General features: G+C 36.7%; 1 protein-coding gene and 3 long non-coding RNA genes across 6 annotated transcripts in view; 1 reads left to right on the forward strand and 3 right to left on the reverse strand.

The window, feature by feature from the left end:
* Positions 1 to 26,448, forward strand: part of LOC126377016 (heparanase) — a 31,974-nt gene that overhangs the window by 3,927 nt on the left and 1,599 nt on the right. Inside the window, exons 1-5 of one of the 3 annotated variants that reach the window (XM_050024612.1) lie at positions 1,932 to 2,195; positions 3,987 to 4,528; positions 4,789 to 4,987; positions 25,554 to 25,785; positions 26,013 to 26,257. In XM_050024612.1, the coding sequence (XP_049880569.1) occupies positions 2,011 to 2,195; positions 3,987 to 4,528; positions 4,789 to 4,987; positions 25,554 to 25,785; positions 26,013 to 26,257 (1,403 nt within the window). In that variant the 5' untranslated portion in view covers positions 1,932 to 2,010. Of the gene's footprint in view, positions 1 to 1,931; positions 2,196 to 3,430; positions 3,537 to 3,986; positions 4,529 to 4,788; positions 4,988 to 25,553; positions 25,786 to 26,012; positions 26,258 to 26,448 lie in introns of those variants that run through there. The other 2 variants (XM_050024615.1, XM_050024614.1) reach the window with 2 other exon arrangements.
* LOC126377283 (uncharacterized) lies at positions 6,488 to 11,974 on the reverse strand. Its single transcript, XR_007567823.1, has 3 exons — positions 11,504 to 11,974; positions 7,314 to 7,465; positions 6,488 to 6,673 (listed from the first exon to the last, which is right to left on the reverse strand). It is a non-coding gene; the product is annotated as an uncharacterized LOC126377283 (long non-coding RNA).
* On the reverse strand, positions 15,237 to 15,939 carry LOC126377277 (uncharacterized). Its single transcript, XR_007567811.1, has 2 exons — positions 15,813 to 15,939; positions 15,237 to 15,706 (listed from the first exon to the last, which is right to left on the reverse strand). It is a non-coding gene; the product is annotated as an uncharacterized LOC126377277 (long non-coding RNA).
* On the reverse strand, positions 18,308 to 25,208 carry LOC126377284 (uncharacterized). Its single transcript, XR_007567824.1, has 3 exons — positions 24,914 to 25,208; positions 19,134 to 19,285; positions 18,308 to 18,493 (listed from the first exon to the last, which is right to left on the reverse strand). It is a non-coding gene; the product is annotated as an uncharacterized LOC126377284 (long non-coding RNA).

Consider the following 26,448-nt stretch of genomic DNA (forward strand, 5'->3'; position numbering starts at 1 on the left):
AATGTATAAAATAAATAATAACACCATGTACTACAAGCCAAAAAAAAAAAGGAAAAAAATAAAAAGAAGAAAAGCCGCCAGATTCAAATGGGATTGGGCCGGAAATGTTTGTCGCATGCACCCTGAGCGGTGGGCACGGATCGTCACGCATTGGGTACCTCATGACGGGTACAGGCGTCGTGGTAGACCTCGAAAGAGATGACGTGACGACTTGGACGCTTGCCGGAGGGACTGGCCGGAGGACCGCGAAAAATGGAAAGAGGAAAGGGAGGCTAGGCCAGCAGTGGGATCTTACAAGATAGATTAGATTAGACTACAAGCTTGAAGTGTCAAGATCGAAGCAAATGGAATTCCATAGTCTCTGCTTATCCTGTGAGAAATAGGCGTGAGTTTACACAGGGAGTTAGTAACATCGTACCGAATACTGAAGGGGATGATCCGAACCATGATTCTGAGTTGATATCAAGTGAAAAACTTCATGAAAATGTTGGTGTTTTGTTTAATTATTTTGAGCTCCATACTTTTGCGACGGGAAATTCCATTTGATATCAACTCAGAATTATAGTCTGAATCCATGACCCGCAAGACAAACTGTAAACGGTGACAATGAGTACGACGTTTGACCGCTTTTATTGACGACGTCACAGGACAGTATTTCCATACGAACCCCAAAGAAAACTTTTATTTTGACGTTTCGTAAAAAGCATCACATTGACAAGGTTGTCAAGTAACCTATTCCAAGAATTTCCACCATACGTCCACATAGATGCGTCAATATAGTAGTACCTATAGGTAATATAAACATGATAGTACGTGATACAATTCATTTGATCAGGTAACAAGAAACACCGGGCGTGGTGTCAAACAATACTGCGTTGCGCTTGCGCTGCGTTTGTCGAGAATTGACCGCTCAGCTTGTTCATGTTGTAGGAAGTTGCCTGTAAAGGTATTAGAGAGAAATGACTAGATTTATATACTGTACTTTATGGTTTATAGTACATACATTGGGCTCACGATTCGGAAGTCCCGGATTAGAATCCCGGTGGGGACATATCATAGAAATCACTTTGTGATTCCTAGTTTTGTTAGGAAATTACTGATCATCCGATTATCCGAAAGTAAGATGATCCGTGCTTCGGAAGGCACGCGAGCCGTTGTTCCTTAAACAACTGTTGTTAAGTAGGTAGTCATTACATGAGCCATACCCTTAGCGGCTCAATAATAACCCTGACACCAGGGTTGATGAGGTCGGTCATCCACTTCACAACCCATACGATAGAAGAAGAAGTACATAAAGTAGTCAAGGCGCCTTCCTTACCTCTATTTCCTCTTCATCTTCATAATCTATCTACTCCTTTTCTTCCATAGTATATGTAGTAGTTTAAGTAGTGATATATATTTATTATAACAATTATAATTATGTGTATTATTATTATGTAGTTTATGTAGTCGAAAGTGTATTTATTTTTATATGCACAAGTATTCCCATGCTGCACAATCCCGCTATATTACATAATATTCAATATCTCCTATACTTAAAGGTTGCCTGGAAGGGATTGCTACTTAGCAATAAGGCGCCTATTGTACTAATTCTATTTCTCTTTTGTTTTGTATTTTGTTTTTTCCTGTTTGTGCAATAAAGTATTTGTTATGTTATGTTATACTTACCTGGTCTTTAGCTTACTTACTTACTTTTTATACGGACATATCTACAGAGTGAGAGCCCTCAGCGCTTCTTATTTGTCCAGTATTTCATGCCATTTTCGACAAATCTACAATTAGTTACGTCAAAAAAAGGCAGTATATATATTTTATCACTTCATAAAACGACTTTAATTTCATAGGAAAACTAAAAAGTATTTTGTTTTTATAAATCTAGGGATTAGAGAATCAAATTAGACCGTTTACATTATTTTCCAATTCGCACTTTAACCGCAACACAGAAGTCTTCCTCAAATGAAGTGAATAAAAGCGTGCTCACGCGTCTCCTAACTGAGTAGAAGTTCCACAATGGATAGCATAGCAAAGTATTTGATATTATTCGTAAAATTCCTCACATTTCTACCACTAGTTACATCACATACGTATACTGTCAGAGTCGGGACTGAGAGTCATATCAATGTCGTCGACCCGCGGTTTTTGAGTTTCACAATTGATCCTGAATATCTATTTTCTAGTACTGAACAGGATAATGGGTAAGTAAGTTGTTATTACTCTAGCCATAGAGACAGCCAATCAGCTCGCGACACCAAACACTTCAGGGCCCCGATACCGACCCCGCCGGCGTGGTCGATGATTTCCCTCATTCAGCGCTTATCGCTATCGACCCACTAGGGTCGATTAATTCTTTCAAATATTTTTCCTCTCAGACGACGCCCTGAGCCGAGGTTCGCGCCCAACTGGGCACCCTCAGGCCTCTAGTCTTAAACGTTGTACCGGGTGAGAGCCTTCAGCGCTCCCCATTTGTCCGACCAAGTAGTTAATGCCATCTGCGGCAAATCTACAATAAAATCCGAAAATCGTGATTTTCTTCGTCCATTATAAGAAAAAAGCATAGGTACCTTTAACTTATTTATGAATTTTAATCAAGAAAAGACGTAATAATAAGTCCAACATTTAATACGTTTTTCTACGACGTCACAGTGTGCTTTTTCATACAGATTCCATAGTAATTTCGTGTTTTGACGTTTAGTAAAACCCCGATACCGACCCCGATGACTTCCCTCAATCAGCGCTTATCGCTATCGACCCACTAGGGTCGATTAATTCTTTCAAATATTTTTCCTCTCAGACGACGCCCTGAGCCGAGGTTCGCGCCCAACTGGGCACCCTCAGGCCTGTTGTCTTAAACGTTGTACCGGGTGAGAGCCTTCAGCGCTCCCCATTTGTCCGGCCAAGTAAGTCACGTCAAAAAAAAGGTATGTTGTTTTACGGTCTTTAGGCGATTCTCACACTGCTCCGCATCATGCTGCATGTTGCGTGTCGATGCACCTACGCGCATACCTGCGGCAGTGCAGATCTGCATCATCGTGCGGGTTTTTTACGCACGGCGGCTCTCATTTCATTCAAGGCCGTTCCAAAATCACGCGCGGCACTGCGGGATTCGGTGTGCCATACCTTGCGTCTCGCCCCGCACCTACGCGCGGAGTGCATGTTTTTCCGCTTGTATGCGCGTGATCCGCATGAACGCGGGTGGATGCATTTTTTGTGTTAGACTGTGCGTGTTTTCTATACAAACGGAGATACTTACAAGCAACGGAAGAACACGCATCCACGCGCTACGCATCATGCGGGGCAGTGTGAGAATCGCCTGGCATGCCTACTCGATGTGTGATTTCTGTTTACTACTTGTTTCTATTAAGATTAATAAGCACCTAAGCAGTAAAGACTTATTTTGTGTATTTTGAATGTGATAATGAGGAAGAGTGCTATTAACGTGACCTATGTCGAAGAAGAACGCATCGAGACAAACCTATTTAAGTTTAGCGATGTTTTTAAACCAATGTGACATTTTTATGAACTTAGTGTTAAAAAAGGTATTTACATTTATTATATTAATGGATATTATACTGTCCTCTTATCTGCTGGATTGAGTGTAAAGGCGCTCTCAAACAGCGCGCTTACTTCATTCTGCCAATCCGTATAGAGATCATGGGTATGAGTTTACGAGTATATTTCTTTTAGCCAAGTCAATCAACTGAAATCAATCCTCAGGTAACCACATTTTTTTAAGACATAAACAGAGGTACAAGATGAACTAAGTATCCACACCTCACCGAGGTTTCTGTTAGATCAAGGTGATATATTGTGAGCAGTATCGCCGTCTATAATGGTCGAGCCAACTGTGTCAGTGAAAACTGTACTGGTGTAAGTCCGGGGGTAGAACCGGAACCCCTTGTTTGAGAGGCAAGCCCGTGAACCACAGGACCACAGTGACTTTTATTGTCAAGACAAGAAAATATTCATAATAATTTGTTTTATTTCAGCAAGGAATCAGTATGCATGGCCTCATCTCTCACTCCCGCCTACATCCGCATCGCTGGTCCGTCCACCTCACACATGACCTTCCACAACTCCACCATAACCTTCACCGACCTTACTGCCAACCTTGGCATCGACCTTGAGAGGGAAGAAGAACAAATTGGCCTTAAACGAAGCAGAGATATCTACGGAATTAACAGGAGAACAACCCTTCTCAATCATGAATCTGATGAAGAATCTAGAAAGACCATAAAAAACAAAAGACAATCTAGCCTAAAAGAGAAGGGTCTTTTTGGCCTTAAAAAGGGTCTATTTGGGCTTAGAAAGGACAAAGAAATCCATCAAGAGACAAAAGAATTGGCTATTTCCCACACGCAGTGGCAGCTATTCGTTCAGTGGGCCAAAAAATCTGGATTTGACTTGGTCTTCGCGTTGAACAATGATGAGAAGACTTCCGGTGGTCTCTGGGATCCTAATTCAGCGCTGAATATACTTACTCTTGCTGAGAAGTCCAATTTTAGTGATATTTACTGGCAGCTTGGTTATGGTGAGTTTATTTTTTATTCGTTTTATGTAGTTATTTCAACTTTTGCCAGTGTGTATGTACGGTTTGGACAACCAAACAGTTATGTTTTTGGTTGCGAATTCCCAGTAAACTTAAAAATACTTCCACCCTGGATTGACACCAAATAAAAAACAGAATACTTCAGCTGCTTATTTTTTGTACTGAAGAACTGCTGTGGTGCTGTGCATTAAGCACTTGAACTTTATTATACGTTGTAAAATGTAATCCTATTTATTTTCCAGAATGCAAGAACCAGTCAATAGACGAGTACCTAAACGACCTAGAGACGTTGCGTGCGATCATAGAATCGTTCGGGCCTGCGCGGGAGTGGCGCGCGGTCGGCGGTGACGTCACGCCGTGCTTGCAAGCTGATTCTAAGAGCGACTTCAGGGATTTCGTCACTCTGACCGATGAGCTGATGGATGCTGTTGTGTTGAATGGGTGAGTAAGGTTTACGTTACTCCATAACATAACATTCTCATGACTATATTTCAATTAGGGTAGTAAAAGGTACGATAAGGTGCAAAAGTCCAACCAGTTTCTTGCAAAGTAATAAATGAACTGGTTGCACTTAAGACCTGGTTACATGTCGTTTTTGTAATAAGTAGACCAAAAACAACTACAAAAATATAAATTTTATAATTATGACAACTAATGGTTCATAATTTCACCACTGTTTAGAAATAATTCGCTGGGCTCAGTGACTGAACTTTTGCTCTTTGACTGTTCATCCATCGCAAGATGAACTATGTACCCAAACCTCACCGAGCTTTCTATTAGACTAACGGGATAGGTGGTGAGCCGTCTCGCATTCTATAATGGCCGAGCCAAGGTGCAAGTCCCGTACCGGGGTTTGAACCGGTGGCGTTCCCCGATTGAGAAGCAAGCCGGTGAACCACAGGACTACAGTGACTCCTATTTTATTAATTTTCTGTAGCCTTATTTAACCCATAAAAATAGAAAAAAAAATCGCAAAAATCCAAAAAAAACGGAAATAAAAAAAATAGCTTTAAGCGATAAGGCCGCCATTTGCCATTTACTTAGTTAAGAGTCTTTTTGTAATTATTTATTTTTATTTTGATGCAATAAAGTGTATTTGTATTGTATTGTATAAAACCTGTTGCGATAAATGAACCAATAGCACCTTATCGCTATCGCCCTACTAGGGTCGATTACTTCTTTCAAATATAATACTTTCAAACGACGCCCTGAGCCGAGGTTCTCGCCGAAGATTGTAACAGAACGCACCACAATAATCGTCGCGGATGGAGTCATCTAGTTTATTTTCAATAAACTTTAATGAACATCAATAATGCGTTCATATATTTGTCTAAAAGTTAGTACTTAACAGTTAACTAAAAGCTTTGGCTATGGGGTGAAATATTTTTTTCGACATTTATTATTATTTTCGTCTTTTATTTTTTATGACTTTAGACAGGAAAAACATAATTAGAACTTTGAGAAACATGTAGGCTTTGTTTCACCTTTAGGTTTCATAATTTCATAGATCTACAAACAAATGGAATTCAATGGTCTCTGCTTGCCCTGGTGGGAAGTGGGCGTGAGTTTATGTATGTATGTATCTACAAACCAATATGGAAGTGATAATGATGTTCTAGTGGTTATACCATTATTAAACTACTTAATTCTTAATTCGAATCTAGTGTTTCTATAAGGCAACTTTTTTTATTATTTTTATAAATTTAACGCCATCTATTAGGGAATAGATTTGGATAAGTGCGTCTACTCGTACATAGATGGAGTGGGAAAAGGACTGACATTTGTGAAAAGCAGGACTTCAATTCTAGGCAGCTTGATAGCTAGAAGTCATTGTAGTACCATAGCTTGCCAATAGATGGAGCTGTACGATATCAATAAAAATAATCAACCAGGGTATTATTAATGAAACATACTATTTTTCTCCAAAACTGCTTTATTTACTATTGATGTTCATAATTAACAATGTACCTTTGATGTGAGAAACAGTAGCGTGCTTGTAGGCTTAAATCTTTCATCTTGCTAAATCTGTCCGTCATTCACATTTGTTTTCCTATAATTTTCTTGAATATCTGCAACAGATACCAGGTTTGGAGTAGATATCTGTCCCTCCTGAATCTTTGGACGATTCTGAAAGTAATTAATAACTGAAATTAGGGGTAAATTTTATGTAAGAGCATAATCACTGTCTAGTACCTACTAAGACGATGACTTGCATTTACTTATTGTTTCCACAGGTATTATTTATGACTCACAGGACTCTAATAAACGAATAAAAACATGTGAATACAATAGAAGTAGGATTCATTCTTATTCTCAAAAGAATATGAAGGGAGATCAAATCTCATCATGAAAGCCAGTTTTAACCGAAACCGTTTTGCTAATAACTTTATATTTTATTTATCAGTCCAGAAACTATTGGTTGATTTCATGTCTGGTGGGTATGTAATTTACTAATTATTATATTACTCATCAATAAAACAAGGTTGTTAGTGACTGAGCATGTGTAGGAATCTAAGGAATATTTGAAAAAATTTCATCTGTTAATATCTCATTAAATCCTAAACAGATTCAAATAATTCTTGTAGTCCTGATAAGAACTATCTCTCCACACATGGAGTTAAGTAATAAAATTTTGCTTGATTGCTGTTTGATAGTTGAAATTATCATAAGAAAAATTGGAACAAATGGTTGAAACAGTGACTTTTTGCACTACGAATTTCTCTATAAAATACTTAACGAATACAAAAGGTATTTATTAATTTCTTACCTGGTGAGTGAATATTTTATAGGATACATTATAAACATCGTCAAGAAGTCTTCAATCTTACTAATTATTGTAGCTAAAACCCGTACGTTGCATCTTATTTTGTCTTCCTTCCATTATGATTCCCACTATTCTGTAGTCATATTAAACACAATCTGAAAGGTTTAATAATTATATTTAACACAAAAAGTACACTAATTGTCCAAACAATACAAACCACACTACTTGATTCAACTGTTTTGTTTAACTGTGAGAACGAATGAAGGATATGTTCAGTTTACGTCACAGGAATACATAGATTATAAAAAGGTATACGAAATTTTAAAGTTTGTTAATTAGGAGTCGAGATAGGGATGTAATTTTGAAAGAATATGTACGAATTTATGGAATAAAATTATTTAAAATACAAAAATAGACATTAGGATAGTTTGAATTTTCGCGGGAGTAGCAAGCACCTATAGGGTGTCGATGTAAAAATATATGAACGAAGGGTTTTGAGCTGGTATATTTTACAAAAATTGAAAATACTAGCTATATTACGTAGTATTTCTTGTTGAAATTGATTTATAAAGCAAACGAAGTTCGTACCTATTGTTTAAAATATTATTCTAATTTTTTAGAACTGTGATTCGCGAAAATTGAAAAAATCATGGAAAAAAAAGTAAAACTAAAATAATGCCAAGTGTGAATCGCATTATTTGGAGGGGTTCCGTGCCTACAATTGAAAGAACATTTAGTGAACAAAAACATGAACGTGAGTTGATCGTGAATTTTATATTGCTAGTATGTTGTCGTTGTTAATGACAAGCCAAAACATGCATTGGAGGATCGGGTTTGTAGAGTGGGGGATCTTTTTAAATGTTTGATTTATTGTGTTTCTTTGAATTTGTAGTTGTGATGGCAATGGAGATGCATTGTTTTTGAAAGTTTCAGCTACCTAATTGTCACAGTTTAAGAGATATAGAGGAATTTAGGTATTTTCATGGTTTTTGTCTCCAAAAACGGAACCGTTTTTGGATTGTTGACAAGGTGTTGTATTGTACGCGTTTTAGACCCTAAAATAGAACAATCTAGAAGTCACGCCACTTTCGCGTACACAGAGAAACAGCCAATAAGGTTGAGGAGCTTGGTTTGTGTAGATTATGTAAATTACAGATGTGTGCGAGAAACGTCAGGCAAATGGTCGAGCGAGTGTTTGGCTTTTTAGAAATTCTACAAAATTGGATATATTTTTTATCTAAAATTCTGCAGTTCTGATTTGATAAATTAAATAGAATTTGATTAAATAAATAACATCATTAGTATTATAGTCTACTTAAGAATAAAAATAAAATTAAATGAATATTTTTATGTCAATAGGAAGTATGAGATTTTCAATAAATACCTCGATTGTCAATGTCGGGTAAATGTCATTTTGATGTTTTTGGAACGCTAGTGGTAGCAATATCGCGATTGCCTGAGGGAGGAGTCAGAGAATAGCGGGTATAAAAGGGGTTTTGCACGATTTTTTGGGGAACTTCGCTCGGAGCAAGAACAGCAGGAGGTGCTGCCGGTTTAGGAATTTCAAGTCGGACTAGCTATTCTGTAAGTTGGTAGGGATCCGTTCTGCTGGATTACCAGCTGTCGCGACTTTTGAGAGCTCCGTAGCTCAGGATTACAGTGCGCGATTATTATTTTGTCAAAATATGTAAATTTGCTCTTTAATCAGCTATTCGAACCTTCCGTGGTGTAGCTGGTCGTCTACCGCGCTAGAATAGGGATTAGAATTAGTTTCCGTGCGTAGATTACGTGAAATATTTAGGGTTTTGTCCGACAAAAGTCCGCGGAGTGCGCTGTAGGGACCTTGTTAGGTTTAAAATAGGAAGTGTGGTGTACTAATTACCTTTTCTTTCAGGCATCGTTGGAAACAGGTCTGAGATCATCAGATCTCAGACGACAGGTACAATTTTACGCTAAAGATAGGGCCCGATAGGAGTAGGATGTGTCAAAAATGTGTAGGGAAGCTTGCGAACGTAGGGATCATGTGCTGCTTGTGATTGTTTACCTTTGTTTGTGTTTTGTTATTATTTATGTTATTTTATGTATTTAGTTTATGTATGTTTATCTATTTAACTTTTGACTGATATTTTACTGACGCGTAGGGAATGACTGCTTGCGATATATTCTGACTGGATTTTATTATCTTATTGGTTATGTTTGGGCTGTGTGTCAATGTTTACAATGAAAATTGTACATATTGACGCATAGACTGAACAAAAATGTTCTTCTTGTAGTTCTGTGTGTTGCGATTCACATTTCGAGGTAATATAATTATTGCCTGGAGATGGGGAGATCAGTATGCAGAATGAGGTATCCTTGTTTTAGAGGTAACCTCATGGATTTAGATTTTTACCTTATATTGTGAACCTAGACTGTTGGTCCAGGTTGGATTGTAATCTTGCTGTGTTTTATTGTAGTTAGAATTCCCCCGAGGATTCTATTCGAAAACCAATCTGAAGTTACACAGGGTGAACCTTTATGGTTTACGGCCTGCTACCTCACTGTGTCAATGTAGAATAATTGTAGGAACAGTTGTTGTTACCACTGTAACATGGTTCTGGATTGTTCTATAGTGGTGCTTTGGGAGATACAGCTATCTACAGGAGTGGGGCGGTGAGATATTATTATCCATGACCTTCTTTCTGATATTGGGACAGGATGACCATCCGCCAATATGAGATGAAGCTAGATAATCAGTATCGAGCCAGCGCTGCGACTTGGATAGTCAGGTTGGATTGCCTCCTCCTGATGAGCGGTTGTGCGTGGCGATGCTTTCGAGTATGAAGACTCTAGCCGATGCCATATAATCAGTAGTAGTATTGTATGGTATGGGTCAACTTTGTCCTCTTGTGTTATAATGTAAATTTATTATGACCCACTCTGGATCTATCAGTTTATTGTGGCTTATTAAGCCATGTAAATAATACAATTAATTACTAATTTTAAATTGAATTACAAAAGTCTAGATACCATGAGATGAAGGTAATGGTATTGATAATGGCTTTTGAATAAACTTATATACTCTGAATCTGTGTTGTTATTTCACCTATGTGACTTAACATGACTTCTTATATACTTACTTACTTGTATTGTCCGGGCCTGCCTGGCTTGATTACACTGATATACAAACCAATTCAACACAATTTATTTGTGTTATTTTACTATTCATCTACCTGATAATACCTTAATGTCACTGCTGCTAGTTAGTGACATACCTAACTTTACAACCTATACCTTGTCCAGGGGTTTACCTGGCCTGATTTCACTATGCAACTTGTTTGCTTACTAACATGCAATTTTATTGCAATAATGCATTTATGCATAACAATTACATCCAGTTTGACTGCATATATTCTTGTGATTCATGGTTGGTGTCATATTCATGACCATCCATCTCACAATCATACTTATTCCTATGGCTGGTGTTATTGCAATGCCGCTGAAGCCATAGTAGGGACGTTAGGGACATTTTTGCTTAGTATACTCGGGGTCAATCCAGTTCGGTAGTCTCTGCTTCTGTTGATCCTCTTGCACTGTGGTGTATTGGGGGGAGGACAGTGATGAGTAGCTGCGTATTGCCTTCGGTTGCTAAGTCGCTCATTCGTTTTGTTAGGGACCTTTTGCTTAGTATATTTGGGGTCAATCCAGTTCGGTAGTCACTGCTTCTGTTGATCCTCTTGCACTGTGGTGTATTGGGGGGAGGACAGTGATGAGTAGCTGCATATTGGCTTCCGGTTGCTAAGTCGCTCACATACTTACCTTTTTGCGCCATGGCTATGGTGCTAGCTATGCGTCACAATGGGTTGTGTTGTTAGATTGGATGTAAATCTGTCTAACTTAAATAATTTTTTTACATATGTGAAATTGGTGTTGGGAAGCTCTTCCCTTTACCTACCAATTATTTACCTAATGCTCCTGATATGTCACATTTATGTGCTTATCATTTCATAAAAAGACCTATTTGTTCTTTCGGAGAGGGGCCTAAATCAGGGTAGGGCCTCATTCGCCGGTGAGCGTGGTCGGGGCTCGAAACGGCACCCTATACTATTAGATTGTTGGTATGGTATTCTAATCCTTTTCCTGTGTTCCTAGATCTTTTACAATAATAAAACCAAATTCCTAAACATATTTTAAATAACTAACTAATTTCTTACCTTCTTGTAAGTCTCTCTTGTTTAATTATAAGCTTTAATCAGTGTCATTAAGTTTAGGTTTGCTTGGCGTTGATTTGACTGTTTTTAAACTATAAATACTTATAATATCTCACATCCCATTGCCCTATTACTTAGATATTTACTTGACTTTCTCATATACCATAGCGACATAATTATAACCTATTTGTATTGTTATTAAGTATACAGGGTGTTAGTGACATCGTAACGAAAAAAAAAATGGAACGCCTATTTGATTGTACTAAAAACGATGGTGGGTGTTTTTCTTGTCGCAAATGTCTAATTAAGATTTTCAATTTTTACTGTGCCGCAATGTAAGTCGAACAACGCGCCACACACGCGCGGCTACGTTACGCGTGCGTAATACGATGTTGATATCTAGGTAGGAGTTTTCATTCTCTTGTATTTAGATGTTTAGTGGTTCAACGTTTAAAAATTGTTGAGTTTGTTGAAGTAGAATACCTACTACCACGATTTTTCACACATGGTACCTACCTACCAGTTATTAAAATGTTCCTAACTTATTAACAATAAAAACCCTACTCTTACCTTACCTTAATTGTTATTCCTTCGGATGAAGTATCTAGGTAGGTACCTACCCTAGAACATATCACGTCACGTAGGTATGCAACATCGCGTTTCCTCCGCGGTAGGTAGGTATCACACGCACTCACAAACACAAAACCTTGCTCTTTAATAACACATCAACAATCTTCCATACTTTTGCGCAGTAAATGGTGATCCATCATCATAGTCGGCACTACTCATTTACAGAATAAAACAAACACAAAACACTCACAACCACGAAAAAAAATATCCTCGAAAAACATCACGCGATTCGGGTCTAGGTTAGTATTCGACTGAACGGAAGCGCGCGGCGTTAGCGCAAAGCATCAAAGGCGCCGACGACGCGCCGGCCGCGGCCGAGTCGAGCCGACGACTAGAAAGAGAGAGAGAAGTATGTTTATGGCGCAAGTGACAGAGAAAGAAATAGTATCTGTTCGGAATGCCTACTTTATTGGCGCGCGTTGCCCTTGACCCGTGCGCCGGCTATTCACCTGTGCATAGCTGAAGTTGTAGATACGTTATTATTATTATTGATGACATTGATAAAATTTAATAATTAGTAATTTTTATTTGTTTATTTTAAGTGTGGGTTCTATGCAGCTTAAAACACAATATGGGACTGAAAATATCTAAAATTTTTATGAATTTTGCGACAGGAAATTCTACTTGATACCTATCAACTCAAAGAAATACCTAGTATCTGTTCGTAATGCCTACTTTATTGGCGCGCGTTGCCCTTGATCCGTGCGGCTATTCACGGCCGAGTATTCATCAAGATAGATCAAACAAGCCCTAACTCGGAGGTCTTGCGTCCCAGGATCTTTTAATTATGTCTTAGAACCTTCTTGGCCTATGTGGTCCAGTGGTTGAGCGATGGGCTCATGATGTGGAGGGTCCGGGTTCCTATTCCGGTGGGGACATATCATAAAAATCTGTTTATAAGGCCGTTGGTTAGGACGTTACAGGTTGATCACCTGATTGTCCGAAAGTAAAATGATTTGTGCTTCGGAAGGCACGTTAAGCCATTGCTCCCGTCTACTACTTATGTAAGTAGGTACGTAGCCGTTACATGAATAGGTATTGTACACAGAACAGGATAGGTTTAATTAGTTCTTTACTGATGATTTAACAATGAGATTTAAAACCACGAATAACTTAGTACTTATTTACCTCGGTACCAACATGTAACAAGAAAAATAAGGTCACTCCTCTTGGACAATTTTTTTCTTTGAACATGCCGACATTGCCTACGCGGCGGAGTTGCCGAACTATCGATAGGTAGATTATCAATTGTTGAACTTGAAAATTGTCTAAACTATCGAAAGTAGTGATAGTACATTTAGATCGATACTAGCGATAGTCGATAGTCTTGCTTTGTAACAATAATGGTAGGTATTGATATAAGAGATCTATCGATAGGTACCTACTATTGTTTTTTTTTTAACTAGGTACCTATCGATAGAATATCGATAGGCAACACTCTGGCGGAGTGTCCGCCCAATTCTAGACGCGACCTCGCTCGATTTTTGTGTAGCGAGGTTTTGCGTAGGTACTTACATACTGAGTTGGTGGATGATTGACGTAGTAAGTAACTAATTACCTAATCTGTGGTGGTTGTGTTAGTTGGTTGTTAGGTATTCTAATGACAACAAAGAATACAATTATTTACTGTTTCAACTGTTTTAGGTAGATAATGGCCCCGATTCCTATGAGTAAATGAATGAATAACCCGGCCGAATCAAAAAGGTATCTCGCTGGTATGCAAACCGTTTGACGTGTGCTGTCAACTTAATTCTGTCGGTTGTTTTAGGTTTCTGCTTAAAATTGACGTGTTGTGTGAATTTTATGCCTGTCGATTATCCGTCCATTTAAGAATAAGAATAAAATAAATTTATAATTTACGATAGACAGAGAAAGAAATAGGATCGGTTCGTAGTGCCTACTTTGTAGGCTGCGCCGCCGCTGCGCCGCCGCCGCGCCGCTGCCGGAGTGCGGAGCGGGGCGTGCGGAGTGGGGCGTACGGAGCGGGGCGCACGGCGCGCGGTGCGTGTGGCCGTTGGCCCGTTCGAGCAGCTGATTACGGATACCGCAAAATTGTTGTCTCCATTACATTGAAAATTTTCAAAAATTTGTCATTATTGTTTTTTTTATTGAAATTTGGGTTCTATGCAGCTTAAAGCACAGTATGGAATTGAAAATAATTAAAAACAAAACTCAAAATTTCATGAATTTTGCGACGGAAAATTCCACTTGATATCAACTCAGAATCATGGCCTGAATCAACCCTCAAAGTTTTCGTTACGACGTCACTAACACCCTGTATATGTAGTATATTAAGTTAGTATTATTCTTTATTTACATGCCCTCAATAACATGCATTCATATCTGACTCAGCTACCTTCATATAAAAGAATTTGAGTTACTACAAAACACAACATAAGGTCCTATCTTTATACTAGACGATCACAACAATAATAATGGCCAATTTATTCACTTAGTTGACTATAACCCAGGGTCGAATCCTGGTCGTTTAGTCATTGGAGTTGAGTGTGTGGGGTTTTTAAGTAATATATGTAAAGGGGGGGTCGTTACAATTTGGTGCCGTGACCAGGATTTGAGGTCTCAAATGTTGGGAAAAGATTGGATGTCTTGGGGGCGTGAAATTTGATTTGTATGTGTATATAACTAGGGGTTTATAAAGATGTGAAATGTTTATGTATGTGTTAATGTAATCTAAGGGAAACATAAAGACATGTATGTATGGTTAGATTAATGCGGGGGCGTGAAAATTTACATGTATGTATGTAAAACTAGGGCTTATAAATGTGTGAAGTGTTTATGTATGTATTAATGTAATCTAGGAAAGGTGTAAAGTTATGTATGTACATCAAGAATGATGTGGAGTCGTAAAGTTATGTATGTACATCAATAATGATGTGGGGGCGTAAAGCTATGTATGTACCTCAAGAATTATGTGGGGGCGTAAAGCTATGTTTGTATCTTAAATGTCTAGCGGGACGTTCTAATTTTGTAAATAGTAAGGGTCTGAGACTAACCTACCAACCCTGATATCATAAAGGGGTGAAGTTTATGTTAAAACGGTTCAATCTTATGGTTTAATTATCAAAGATTATAAATAAGAGACTGGTTATCATCAACATTCTAATGTTATTTCATATTATAATAAGTACAGTTGTCATATTCTGCTTGTTTTTATTTTATTATTATTTCACTTTAATTTCACTGTGTATGTCCATGTCACTTTTGTTTTATCACACTGTGCATGCTTATATTGTTCTATGTGTCACTTTCAGTATCCTCTTACTGTGGCCAAGACACCTTTAGCCTAACCACGGTCACATGAGTCTGTGTGATTGGCAGTAAGAAAATCCTTCCTATACCTTCTCCTTTCCACTATCCGCCTGTTGCCTTAGGTCTCATGGTGCAGGTATCCCGCCCTATGTATTTACTTATGTTTTCTGTGTAGGTATGTCTAGGGCTATGGCTGTAGGACGATAGGCATTTTGACTTGCTAGCATTGTAGTTTCATTCTTGCATAGTTAGGCAGGACTATATTATCATTCCGAAGCTGTAGGTTATGTAGAAACATGCGCGTAACTGAAAACAAAATAAAATAGCATTGTAAGCGTGTTGTGAACAAGATGCAAGTGAAGGTTTTCTAGCGTAATGACGTATTATTTTAAGTAACCAAACTTATAATTACCTTGTGTCACCTTTTATATGGTTTTACTAGGTAGAATCTTCTTATTTACGATGATTTCTTTAATAATCACGACGAAATAATCGTAATACAACGAATGGTTCTCTCCAGTTGTCAATCTGACATTAAATTTGTTTGTTTTTGGTTCATCTTATTACGTACGCAAGGATCATCTTACATACAGCCTTGTTTTAAGTTCATAGTTTGACAAAGGCAAACATTTTTTTTTATTAAATTAGCGTGTTTATTTAGTATTTTTATAGATACAATTTATCTAAGGCTGTAGAATGTAATTTGTGACGTTTTAATGTAGGTTTATCTTACTTTTATAAAAAAATAATAAACAAAATCGATCGATCTAAAATAAAATCGATATTAATCGGTTCGTCTATAGATGCTTTATTTTGCCTGCCATCTAGTGACGAGTAGGAGTATTAGTTTGACATTTATTAGATAGACTTCGCATAGAGTCTCATATTGACGGACAAATTATTAGTTCCGTTGTTCGCCGTTAGAGTGCGTTGATATGCATTATTTAATTATTTTGTTTTTTTATCGTATCTTTTATATTAGGTTAGATTGGGGTTGGATAGGGTTTTTAAATGTTTTTATTTGCTTGTTTTTGTATGTTTAGTTTATTAGTGTAAAAGTGTTGTTGACCGCGGTTGTGATAAGAGTAATTTAATAAGGTTACTTTTGACCACGGTAGGTAATTTAGCTAGGGTTAGTGTTGATCAAGGTTATTTAATCAGGTCAATAATCGGAAGGGTCAATAACCGGAAGGGTCAATAGTCAAGGTTATTGATACGGGGTCATTGATAAGGAGATATTGGTCGAGGTCATTAGTACGGGGTCATTGATACGGGTCATTGATCGGTTTTATTGGTCAAGGTCATTGTTAGAGGTCAAGGATAAGAGGTCGTTGACCGGATTATAGGTTAGGTTATTGACTTGACCTACTTCCATTAGTTCCAATGTTCTCTCATAGATGGCGCTAGTTGTTTTGAAATCATTATCTCTATATTTAGATTAAATTGAATTTAATAGATTTAATTAAAATAATTTTAAATAGTTTACTTTTGTTTTGTTTACTACTCAATAATTGAGTTATTATTTGTTTATTTTGTTTCGTTATTATTATTTTTTGTTTTTTTTTTTTGGTAATTGTGATAAGAGATATAATAAATCTTTTAAATTTATTTTTTTAAATAATTATATTCAATAAAGATTTAATTATAAAAATAATTAGTATATTATTAATTATTATGGTTATTTAATAATATGATTGATGTATAATTACGATATTTTTGTTTCTTTTTATATATATATAAATATTTAGACATCACGCTCGTGTTCCCAAAGGAGTAAGCAGTAGTATATAATATTATTTATTTTTATTTTATATTTTATATTTAGGGAAGTAGTTAGGAAACATTTTAGTATATCTGTATACTTTCCTGAGTGTATTTGTATATCATTATGGTTATAATATTTTTGAATAAAATATGCTATTTACTTATTTTATTTTTAATTATTACTATTATTTCAGTATTTATTTATTTATTTTTTTTACTTTTGAGGGGAGTTGGGTCATTCCTGGAGGGGAATTTAGATAAATTTTCATTGTATATAATTTTAATAAAGGTTTAATAAGATCTTCTTTCGGAAGTGTTATTATAGTAATATAAAGGTTTGCTTCATTTATTTCTTTAAGGCTAGTTTTTGTGGTGTTTCTTTTATTGTTTATAAATTATCACTACGATAAACTACGTAATAATTTAGGGGGCGATTGTAACAGAACGCACCACAATAATCGTCGCGGATGGAGTCATCTAGTTTATTTTCAATAAACTTTAATGAACATCAATAATGCGTTCATATATTTGTCTAAAAGTTAGTACTTAACAGTTAACTAAAAGCTTTGGCTATGGGGTGAAATATTTTTTTCGACATTTATTATTATTTTCGTCTTTTATTTTTTATGACTTTAGACAGGAAAAACATAATTAGAACTTTGAGAAACATGTAGGCTTTGTTTCACCTTTAGGTTTCATAATTTCATAGATCTACAAACAAATGGAATTCAATGGTCTCTGCTTGCCCTGGTGGGAAGTGGGCGTGAGTTTATGTATGTATGTATCTACAAACCAATATGGAAGTGATAATGATGTTCTAGTGGTTATACCATTATTAAACTACTTAATTCTTAATTCGAATCTAGTGTTTCTATAAGGCAACTTTTTTTATTATTTTTATAAATTTAACGCCATCTATTAGGGAATAGATTTGGATAAGTGCGTCTACTCGTACATAGATGGAGTGGGAAAAGGACTGACATTTGTGAAAAGCAGGACTTCAATTCTAGGCAGCTTGATAGCTAGAAGTCATTGTAGTACCATAGCTTGCCAATAGATGGAGCTGTACGATATCAATAAAAATAATCAACCAGGGTATTATTAATGAAACATACTATTTTTCTCCAAAACTGCTTTATTTACTATTGATGTTCATAATTAACAATGTACCTTTGATGTGAGAAACAGTAGCGTGCTTGTAGGCTTAAATCTTTCATCTTGCTAAATCTGTCCGTCATTCACATTTGTTTTCCTATAATTTTCTTGAATATCTGCAACAGATACCAGGTTTGGAGTAGATATCTGTCCCTCCTGAATCTTTGGACGATTCTGAAAGTAATTAATAACTGAAATTAGGGGTAAATTTTATGTAAGAGCATAATCACTGTCTAGTACCTACTAAGACGATGACTTGCATTTACTTATTGTTTCCACAGGTATTATTTATGACTCACAGGACTCTAATAAACGAATAAAAACATGTGAATACAATAGAAGTAGGATTCATTCTTATTCTCAAAAGAATATGAAGGGAGATCAAATCTCATCATGAAAGCCAGTTTTAACCGAAACCGTTTTGCTAATAACTTTATATTTTATTTATCAGTCCAGAAACTATTGGTTGATTTCATGTCTGGTGGGTATGTAATTTACTAATTATTATATTACTCATCAATAAAACAAGGTTGTTAGTGACTGAGCATGTGTAGGAATCTAAGGAATATTTGAAAAAATTTCATCTGTTAATATCTCATTAAATCCTAAACAGATTCAAATAATTCTTGTAGTCCTGATAAGAACTATCTCTCCACACATGGAGTTAAGTAATAAAATTTTGCTTGATTGCTGTTTGATAGTTGAAATTATCATAAGAAAAATTGGAACAAATGGTTGAAACAGTGACTTTTTGCACTACGAATTTCTCTATAAAATACTTAACGAATACAAAAGGTATTTATTAATTTCTTACCTGGTGAGTGAATATTTTATAGGATACATTATAAACATCGTCAAGAAGTCTTCAATCTTACTAATTATTGTAGCTAAAACCCGTACGTTGCATCTTATTTTGTCTTCCTTCCATTATGATTCCCACTATTCTGTAGTCATATTAAACACAATCTGAAAGGTTTAATAATTATATTTAACACAAAAAGTACACTAATTGTCCAAACAATACAAACCACACTACTTGATTCAACTGTTTTGTTTAACTGTGAGAACGAATGAAGGATATGTTCAGTTTACGTCACAGGAATACATAGATTATAAAAAGGTATACGAAATTTTAAAGTTTGTTAATTAGGAGTCGAGATAGGGATGTAATTTTGAAAGAATATGTACGAATTTATGGAATAAAATTATTTAAAATACAAAAATAGACATTAGGATAGTTTGAATTTTCGCGGGAGTAGCAAGCACCTATAGGGTGTCGATGTAAAAATATATGAACGAAGGGTTTTGAGCTGGTATATTTTACAAAAATTGAAAATACTAGCTATATTACGTAGTATTTCTTGTTGAAATTGATTTATAAAGCAAACGAAGTTCGTACCTATTGTTTAAAATATTATTCTAATTTTTTAGAACTGTGATTCGCGAAAATTGAAAAAATCATGGAAAAAAAAGTAAAACTAAAATAATGCCAAGTGTGAATCGCATTATTTGGAGGGGTTCCGTGCCTACAATTGAAAGAACATTTAGTGAACAAAAACATGAACGTGAGTTGATCGTGAATTTTATATTGCTAGTATGTTGTCGTTGTTAATGACAAGCCAAAACATGCATTGGAGGATCGGGTTTGTAGAGTGGGGGATCTTTTTAAATGTTTGATTTATTGTGTTTCTTTGAATTTGTAGTTGTGATGGCAATGGAGATGCATTGTTTTTGAAAGTTTCAGCTACCTAATTGTCACAGTTTAAGAGATATAGAGGAATTTAGGTATTTTCATGGTTTTTGTCTCCAAAAACGGAACCGTTTTTGGATTGTTGACAAGGTGTTGTATTGTACGCGTTTTAGACCCTAAAATAGAACAATCTAGAAGTCACGCCACTTTCGCGTACACAGAGAAACAGCCAATAAGGTTGAGGAGCTTGGTTTGTGTAGATTATGTAAATTACAGATGTGTGCGAGAAACGTCAGGCAAATGGTCGAGCGAGTGTTTGGCTTTTTAGAAATTCTACAAAATTGGATATATTTTTTATCTAAAATTCTGCAGTTCTGATTTGATAAATTAAATAGAATTTGATTAAATAAATAACATCATTAGTATTATAGTCTACTTAAGAATAAAAATAAAATTAAATGAATATTTTTATGTCAATAGGAAGTATGAGATTTTCAATAAATACCTCGATTGTCAATGTCGGGTAAATGTCATTTTGATGTTTTTGGAACGCTAGTGGTAGCAATATCGCGATTGCCTGAGGGAGGAGTCAGAGAATAGCGGGTATAAAAGGGGTTTTGCACGATTTTTTGGGGAACTTCGCTCGGAGCAAGAACAGCAGGAGGTGCTGCCGGTTTAGGAATTTCAAGTCGGACTAGCTATTCTGTAAGTTGGTAGGGATCCGTTCTGCTGGATTACCAGCTGTCGCGACTTTTGAGAGCTCCGTAGCTCAGGATTACAGTGCGCGATTATTATTTTGTCAAAATATGTAAAGGGTATAGCGAGGTAAGGAAGACGAAATGGCCCCCATGGCCCATGACGGAATTATCATTTGTACTGGTATTGGCACTCTAAAAGAATACGAAATGTAAGGTCGTTGACCCCTGACCTTGACCTGTCTTTGAGATATTCGAGAAAGTTCGTACGCGCGCCGAGTTTTTTCAATTTTTTTTTTCCGAAAAACTATAAAAGCTAGAAGGATGGAACCAATTGCGTATAATTAGGGATACTTTGAAAAATATTCTGTATTTTTTTCAGAGTTCTGGTGAAATGACAACTGTGCAAAATAATTAAACAAAATATAAATATATTTTTTTAGTACTGTTCTGTTATGTTTACCGCGCCAAAAAAAATATATAATACTCTTTGATTTATATACTTACACCACACAAAAACTGATCAAAATCAAAGAGGCGCTTCTTGAGTAATTATGAATTTACTTAGTGTGCGTACGGCTGGTAGGAACTAATTAAAGAGGTCGTTTTTAGATTAATTATTATAATTACATGTTAAACATAATTTCAATCATCATCATCACTATTTTCATTTATTACAACATTGATTGCATCATTTGAAAATATTTTTGACAGAATTTCAGCAGGACGTAAAATGCGAGATAGATATCTCGCATGAGCTAAATAATATAATTATTACACTTGCGACATGTGAAAATCGACTTGCGAAAATCGTATTCTGGGCAAAAGATGGCCTAAATGGGGCCAATTTATGGTACGGAAAATGATGCCACTATTATGAAGAAAGTGTTACAGGATGCTAAACTTAAAACTCTATTACGTCGAAATCGTGGCCCACCAAAATCAACTATAAACCCGTTCGTAGTACAGATTGTAAACGGTTTGCATAAATGGGTTTTCTTTTGCCCAGAATATGATTTTCGCAAGTCGATTTTCATATGTCGCAAGTGTAATAATTATATTATTTAGCTCATGCGAGATATCTATCTCGCATTTTACGTCCTGCTGAAATTCTGTCGAAAATATTTTCAAATGATGCAATCAATGTTGTAATAAATGAAAATAGTGATGATGATGATTGAAATTATGTTTAACATGTAATTATAATAATTAATCTAAAAACGACCTCTTTAATTAGTTCCTACCAGCCGTACGCACACTAAGTAAATTCATAATTACTCAAGAAGCGCCTCTTTGATTTTGATCAGTTTTTGTGTGGTGTAAGTATATAAATCAAAGAGTATTATATATTTTTTTTGGCGCGGTAAACATAACAGAACAGTACTAAAAAAATATATTTATATTTTGTTTAATTATTTTGCACAGTTGTCATTTCACCAGAACTCTGAAAAAAATACAGAATATTTTTCAAAGTATCCCTAATTATACGCAATTGGTTCCATCCTTCTAGCTTTTATAGTTTTTCGGAAAAAAAAAATTGAAAAAACTCGGCGCGCGTACGAACTTTCTCGAATATCTCAAAGACAGGTCAAGGTCAGGGGTCAACGACCTTACATTTCGTATTCTTTTAGAGTGCCAATACCAGTACAAATGATAATTCCGTCATGGGCCATGGGGGCCATTTCGTCTTCCTTACCTCGCTATACCCTTTGCTCTTTAATCAGCTATTCGAACCTTCCGTGGTGTAGCTGGTCGTCTACCGCGCTAGAATAGGGATTAGAATTAGTTTCCGTGCGTAGATTACGTGAAATATTTAGGGTTTTGTCCGACAAAAGTCCGCGGAGTGCGCTGTAGGGACCTTGTTAGGTTTAAAATAGGAAGTGTGGTGTACTAATTACCTTTTCTTTCAGGCATCGTTGGAAACAGGTCTGAGATCATCAGATCTCAGACGACAGGTACAATTTTACGCTAAAGATAGGGCCCGATAGGAGTAGGATGTGTCAAAAATGTGTAGGGAAGCTTGCGAACGTAGGGATCATGTGCTGCTTGTGATTGTTTACCTTTGTTTGTGTTTTGTTATTATTTATGTTATTTTATGTATTTAGTTTATGTATGTTTATCTATTTAACTTTTGACTGATATTTTACTGACGCGTAGGGAATGACTGCTTGCGATATATTCTGACTGGATTTTATTATCTTATTGGTTATGTTTGGGCTGTGTGTCAATGTTTACAATGAAAATTGTACATATTGACGCATAGACTGAACAAAAATGTTCTTCTTGTAGTTCTGTGTGTTGCGATTCACATTTCGAGGTAATATAATTATTGCCTGGAGATGGGGAGATCAGTATGCAGAATGAGGTATCCTTGTTTTAGAGGTAACCTCATGGATTTAGATTTTTACCTTATATTGTGAACCTAGACTGTTGGTCCAGGTTGGATTGTAATCTTGCTGTGTTTTATTGTAGTTAGAATTCCCCCGAGGATTCTATTCGAAAACCAATCTGAAGTTACACAGGGTGAACCTTTATGGTTTACGGCCTGCTACCTCACTGTGTCAATGTAGAATAATTGTAGGAACAGTTGTTGTTACCACTGTAACATGGTTCTGGATTGTTCTATAGTGGTGCTTTGGGAGATACAGCTATCTACAGGAGTGGGGCGGTGAGATATTATTATCCATGACCTTCTTTCTGATATTGGGACAGGATGACCATCCGCCAATATGAGATGAAGCTAGATAATCAGTATCGAGCCAGCGCTGCGACTTGGATAGTCAGGTTGGATTGCCTCCTCCTGATGAGCGGTTGTGCGTGGCGATGCTTTCGAGTATGAAGACTCTAGCCGATGCCATATAATCAGTAGTAGTATTGTATGGTATGGGTCAACTTTGTCCTCTTGTGTTATAATGTAAATTTATTATGACCCACTCTGGATCTATCAGTTTATTGTGGCTTATTAAGCCATGTAAATAATACAATTAATTACTAATTTTAAATTGAATTACAAAAGTCTAGATACCATGAGATGAAGGTAATGGTATTGATAATGGCTTTTGAATAAACTTATATACTCTGAATCTGTGTTGTTATTTCACCTATGTGACTTAACATGACTTCTTATATACTTACTTACTTGTATTGTCCGGGCCTGCCTGGCTTGATTACACTGATATACAAACCAATTCAACACAATTTATTTGTGTTATTTTACTATTCATCTACCTGATAATACCTTAATGTCACTGCTGCTAGTTAGTGACATACCTAACTTTACAACCTATACCTTGTCCAGGGGTTTACCTGGCCTGATTTCACTATGCAACTTGTTTGCTTACTAACATGCAATTTTATTGCAATAATGCATTTATGCATAACAATTACATCCAGTTTGACTGCATATATTCTTGTGATTCATGGTTGGTGTCATATTCATGACCATCCATCTCACAATCATACTTATTCCTATGGCTGGTGTTATTGCAATGCCGCTGAAGCCATAGTAGGGACGTTAGGGACATTTTTGCTTAGTATACTCGGGGTCAATCCAGTTCGGTAGTCTCTGCTTCTGTTGATCCTCTTGCACTGTGGTGTATTGGGGGGAGGACAGTGATGAGTAGCTGCGTATTGCCTTCGGTTGCTAAGTCGCTCATTCGTTTTGTTAGGGACCTTTTGCTTAGTATATTTGGGGTCAATCCAGTTCGGTAGTCACTGCTTCTGTTGATCCTCTTGCACTGTGGTGTATTGGGGGGAGGACAGTGATGAGTAGCTGCATATTGGCTTCCGGTTGCTAAGTCGCTCACATACTTACCTTTTTGCGCCATGGCTATGGTGCTAGCTATGCGTCACAATGGGTTGTGTTGTTAGATTGGATGTAAATCTGTCTAACTTAAATAATTTTTTTACATATGTGAAATTGGTGTTGGGAAGCTCTTCCCTTTACCTACCAATTATTTACCTAATGCTCCTGATATGTCACATTTATGTGCTTATCATTTCATAAAAAGACCTATTTGTTCTTTCGGAGAGGGGCCTAAATCAGGGTAGGGCCTCATTCGCCGGTGAGCGTGGTCGGGGCTCGAAACGGCACCCTATACTATTAGATTGTTGGTATGGTATTCTAATCCTTTTCCTGTGTTCCTAGATCTTTTACAATAATAAAACCAAATTCCTAAACATATTTTAAATAACTAACTAATTTCTTACCTTCTTGTAAGTCTCTCTTGTTTAATTATAAGCTTTAATCAGTGTCATTAAGTTTAGGTTTGCTTGGCGTTGATTTGACTGTTTTTAAACTATAAATACTTATAATATCTCACATCCCATTGCCCTATTACTTAGATATTTACTTGACTTTCTCATATACCATAGCGACATAATTATAACCTATTTGTATTGTTATTAAGTATATATGTAGTATATTAAGTTAGTATTATTCTTTATTTACATGCCCTCAATAACATGCATTCATATCTGACTCAGCTACCTTCATATAAAAGAATTTGAGTTACTACAAAACACAACATAAGGTCCTATCTTTATACTAGACGATCACAACAATAATAATGGCCAATTTATTCACTTAGTTGACTATAACCCAGGGTCGAATCCTGGTCGTTTAGTCATTGGAGTTGAGTGTGTGGGGTTTTTAAGTAATATATGTAAAGGGGGGGTCGTTACAAGATGTCGTATCGGGTGAGAGCCTTCAGCTCCCCATTTTCCGGCCATGTACTAAATGCTTTGAGCTGCAAAACTACAAACAGTCACGCCAAAGAAAAGGGCCAATAGCAATGTTAATTTATGACGTACCTATACAATAATTTTGATGACTTTTTCTTTTTTCCAGCCACTCCTCAGCAGAAGAACTCCAGCGCATGTCAGAAAAGGACCGCTTGAAGCTGTTGAAGCGCCTGAGCAACAGCACCACGCCGTTGTGGCTGACAGACGGCCCGCACGCGGCTCATAGCGAGCTGCGCCGCGCCGCGCACTGGCTCTCCAGCCTAGGGTATTCCGCTAGGAACGGTATCGCGGTGCACTTCAGGGAACTACCACGGGACGAGCTGTACGAGCCTACATTGGTGAGTCCCTTCTTTAGTTAAATAAAAGACGTCAATGTAGCGTCAATGTAATGCGTGTTAGTCTTCTAAGTATTTAAAGATGACTCATCATATATTATCTACAGAACACGGTACCGATTCGATAGCGCATTACTTAGGTACATAAAATGCTGCGTTATGACTACTCTACCATGCCTACCATCACCAGTCTCACTGCATTTAACATTACAAACTTACTTTTCTTCCAGAGTTTCTACATGGCCCTGCTCTTCAAAAACCTCGTCGGGGAGAGAGTCTTGAACGTCGAGATGGAAGCATCAGACGCAGCCATGTTCGCGCACTGCACTTCCCTCCGTCATAAGCCGGTTCCTGGAGCTGTCACGTTGTACGCGGCTAACCTTGATGATGAAGCTGCCAGGTTTGCTGTCAAGCTGTCCAGGAAGGAAGAAGGAGGGGACATCATGCAGTTCATACTTGGGCATGATCTTAGTGGGTAAGTGTCTAAGTGTACGGTTGATTGTAGAGCTTGGTTATCTGTGAATGAGTGTGGTTTTGGAGATGAAGCGAAAATTTTATTTTTTTAAATCCATCTCATGTTTTTCTAACTACTTTTCCGTTAGACTGTAAGTAAAGACAAAAACATAGAATATGTTTAGCTGTTTATCATCCGGGCAACGTGATGAT

Source organism: Pectinophora gossypiella, chromosome 22 (assembly GCF_024362695.1).
Source record: "Pectinophora gossypiella chromosome 22, ilPecGoss1.1, whole genome shotgun sequence".
NCBI classification, from domain to species: Eukaryota; Metazoa; Arthropoda; class Insecta; order Lepidoptera; family Gelechiidae; genus Pectinophora; species Pectinophora gossypiella.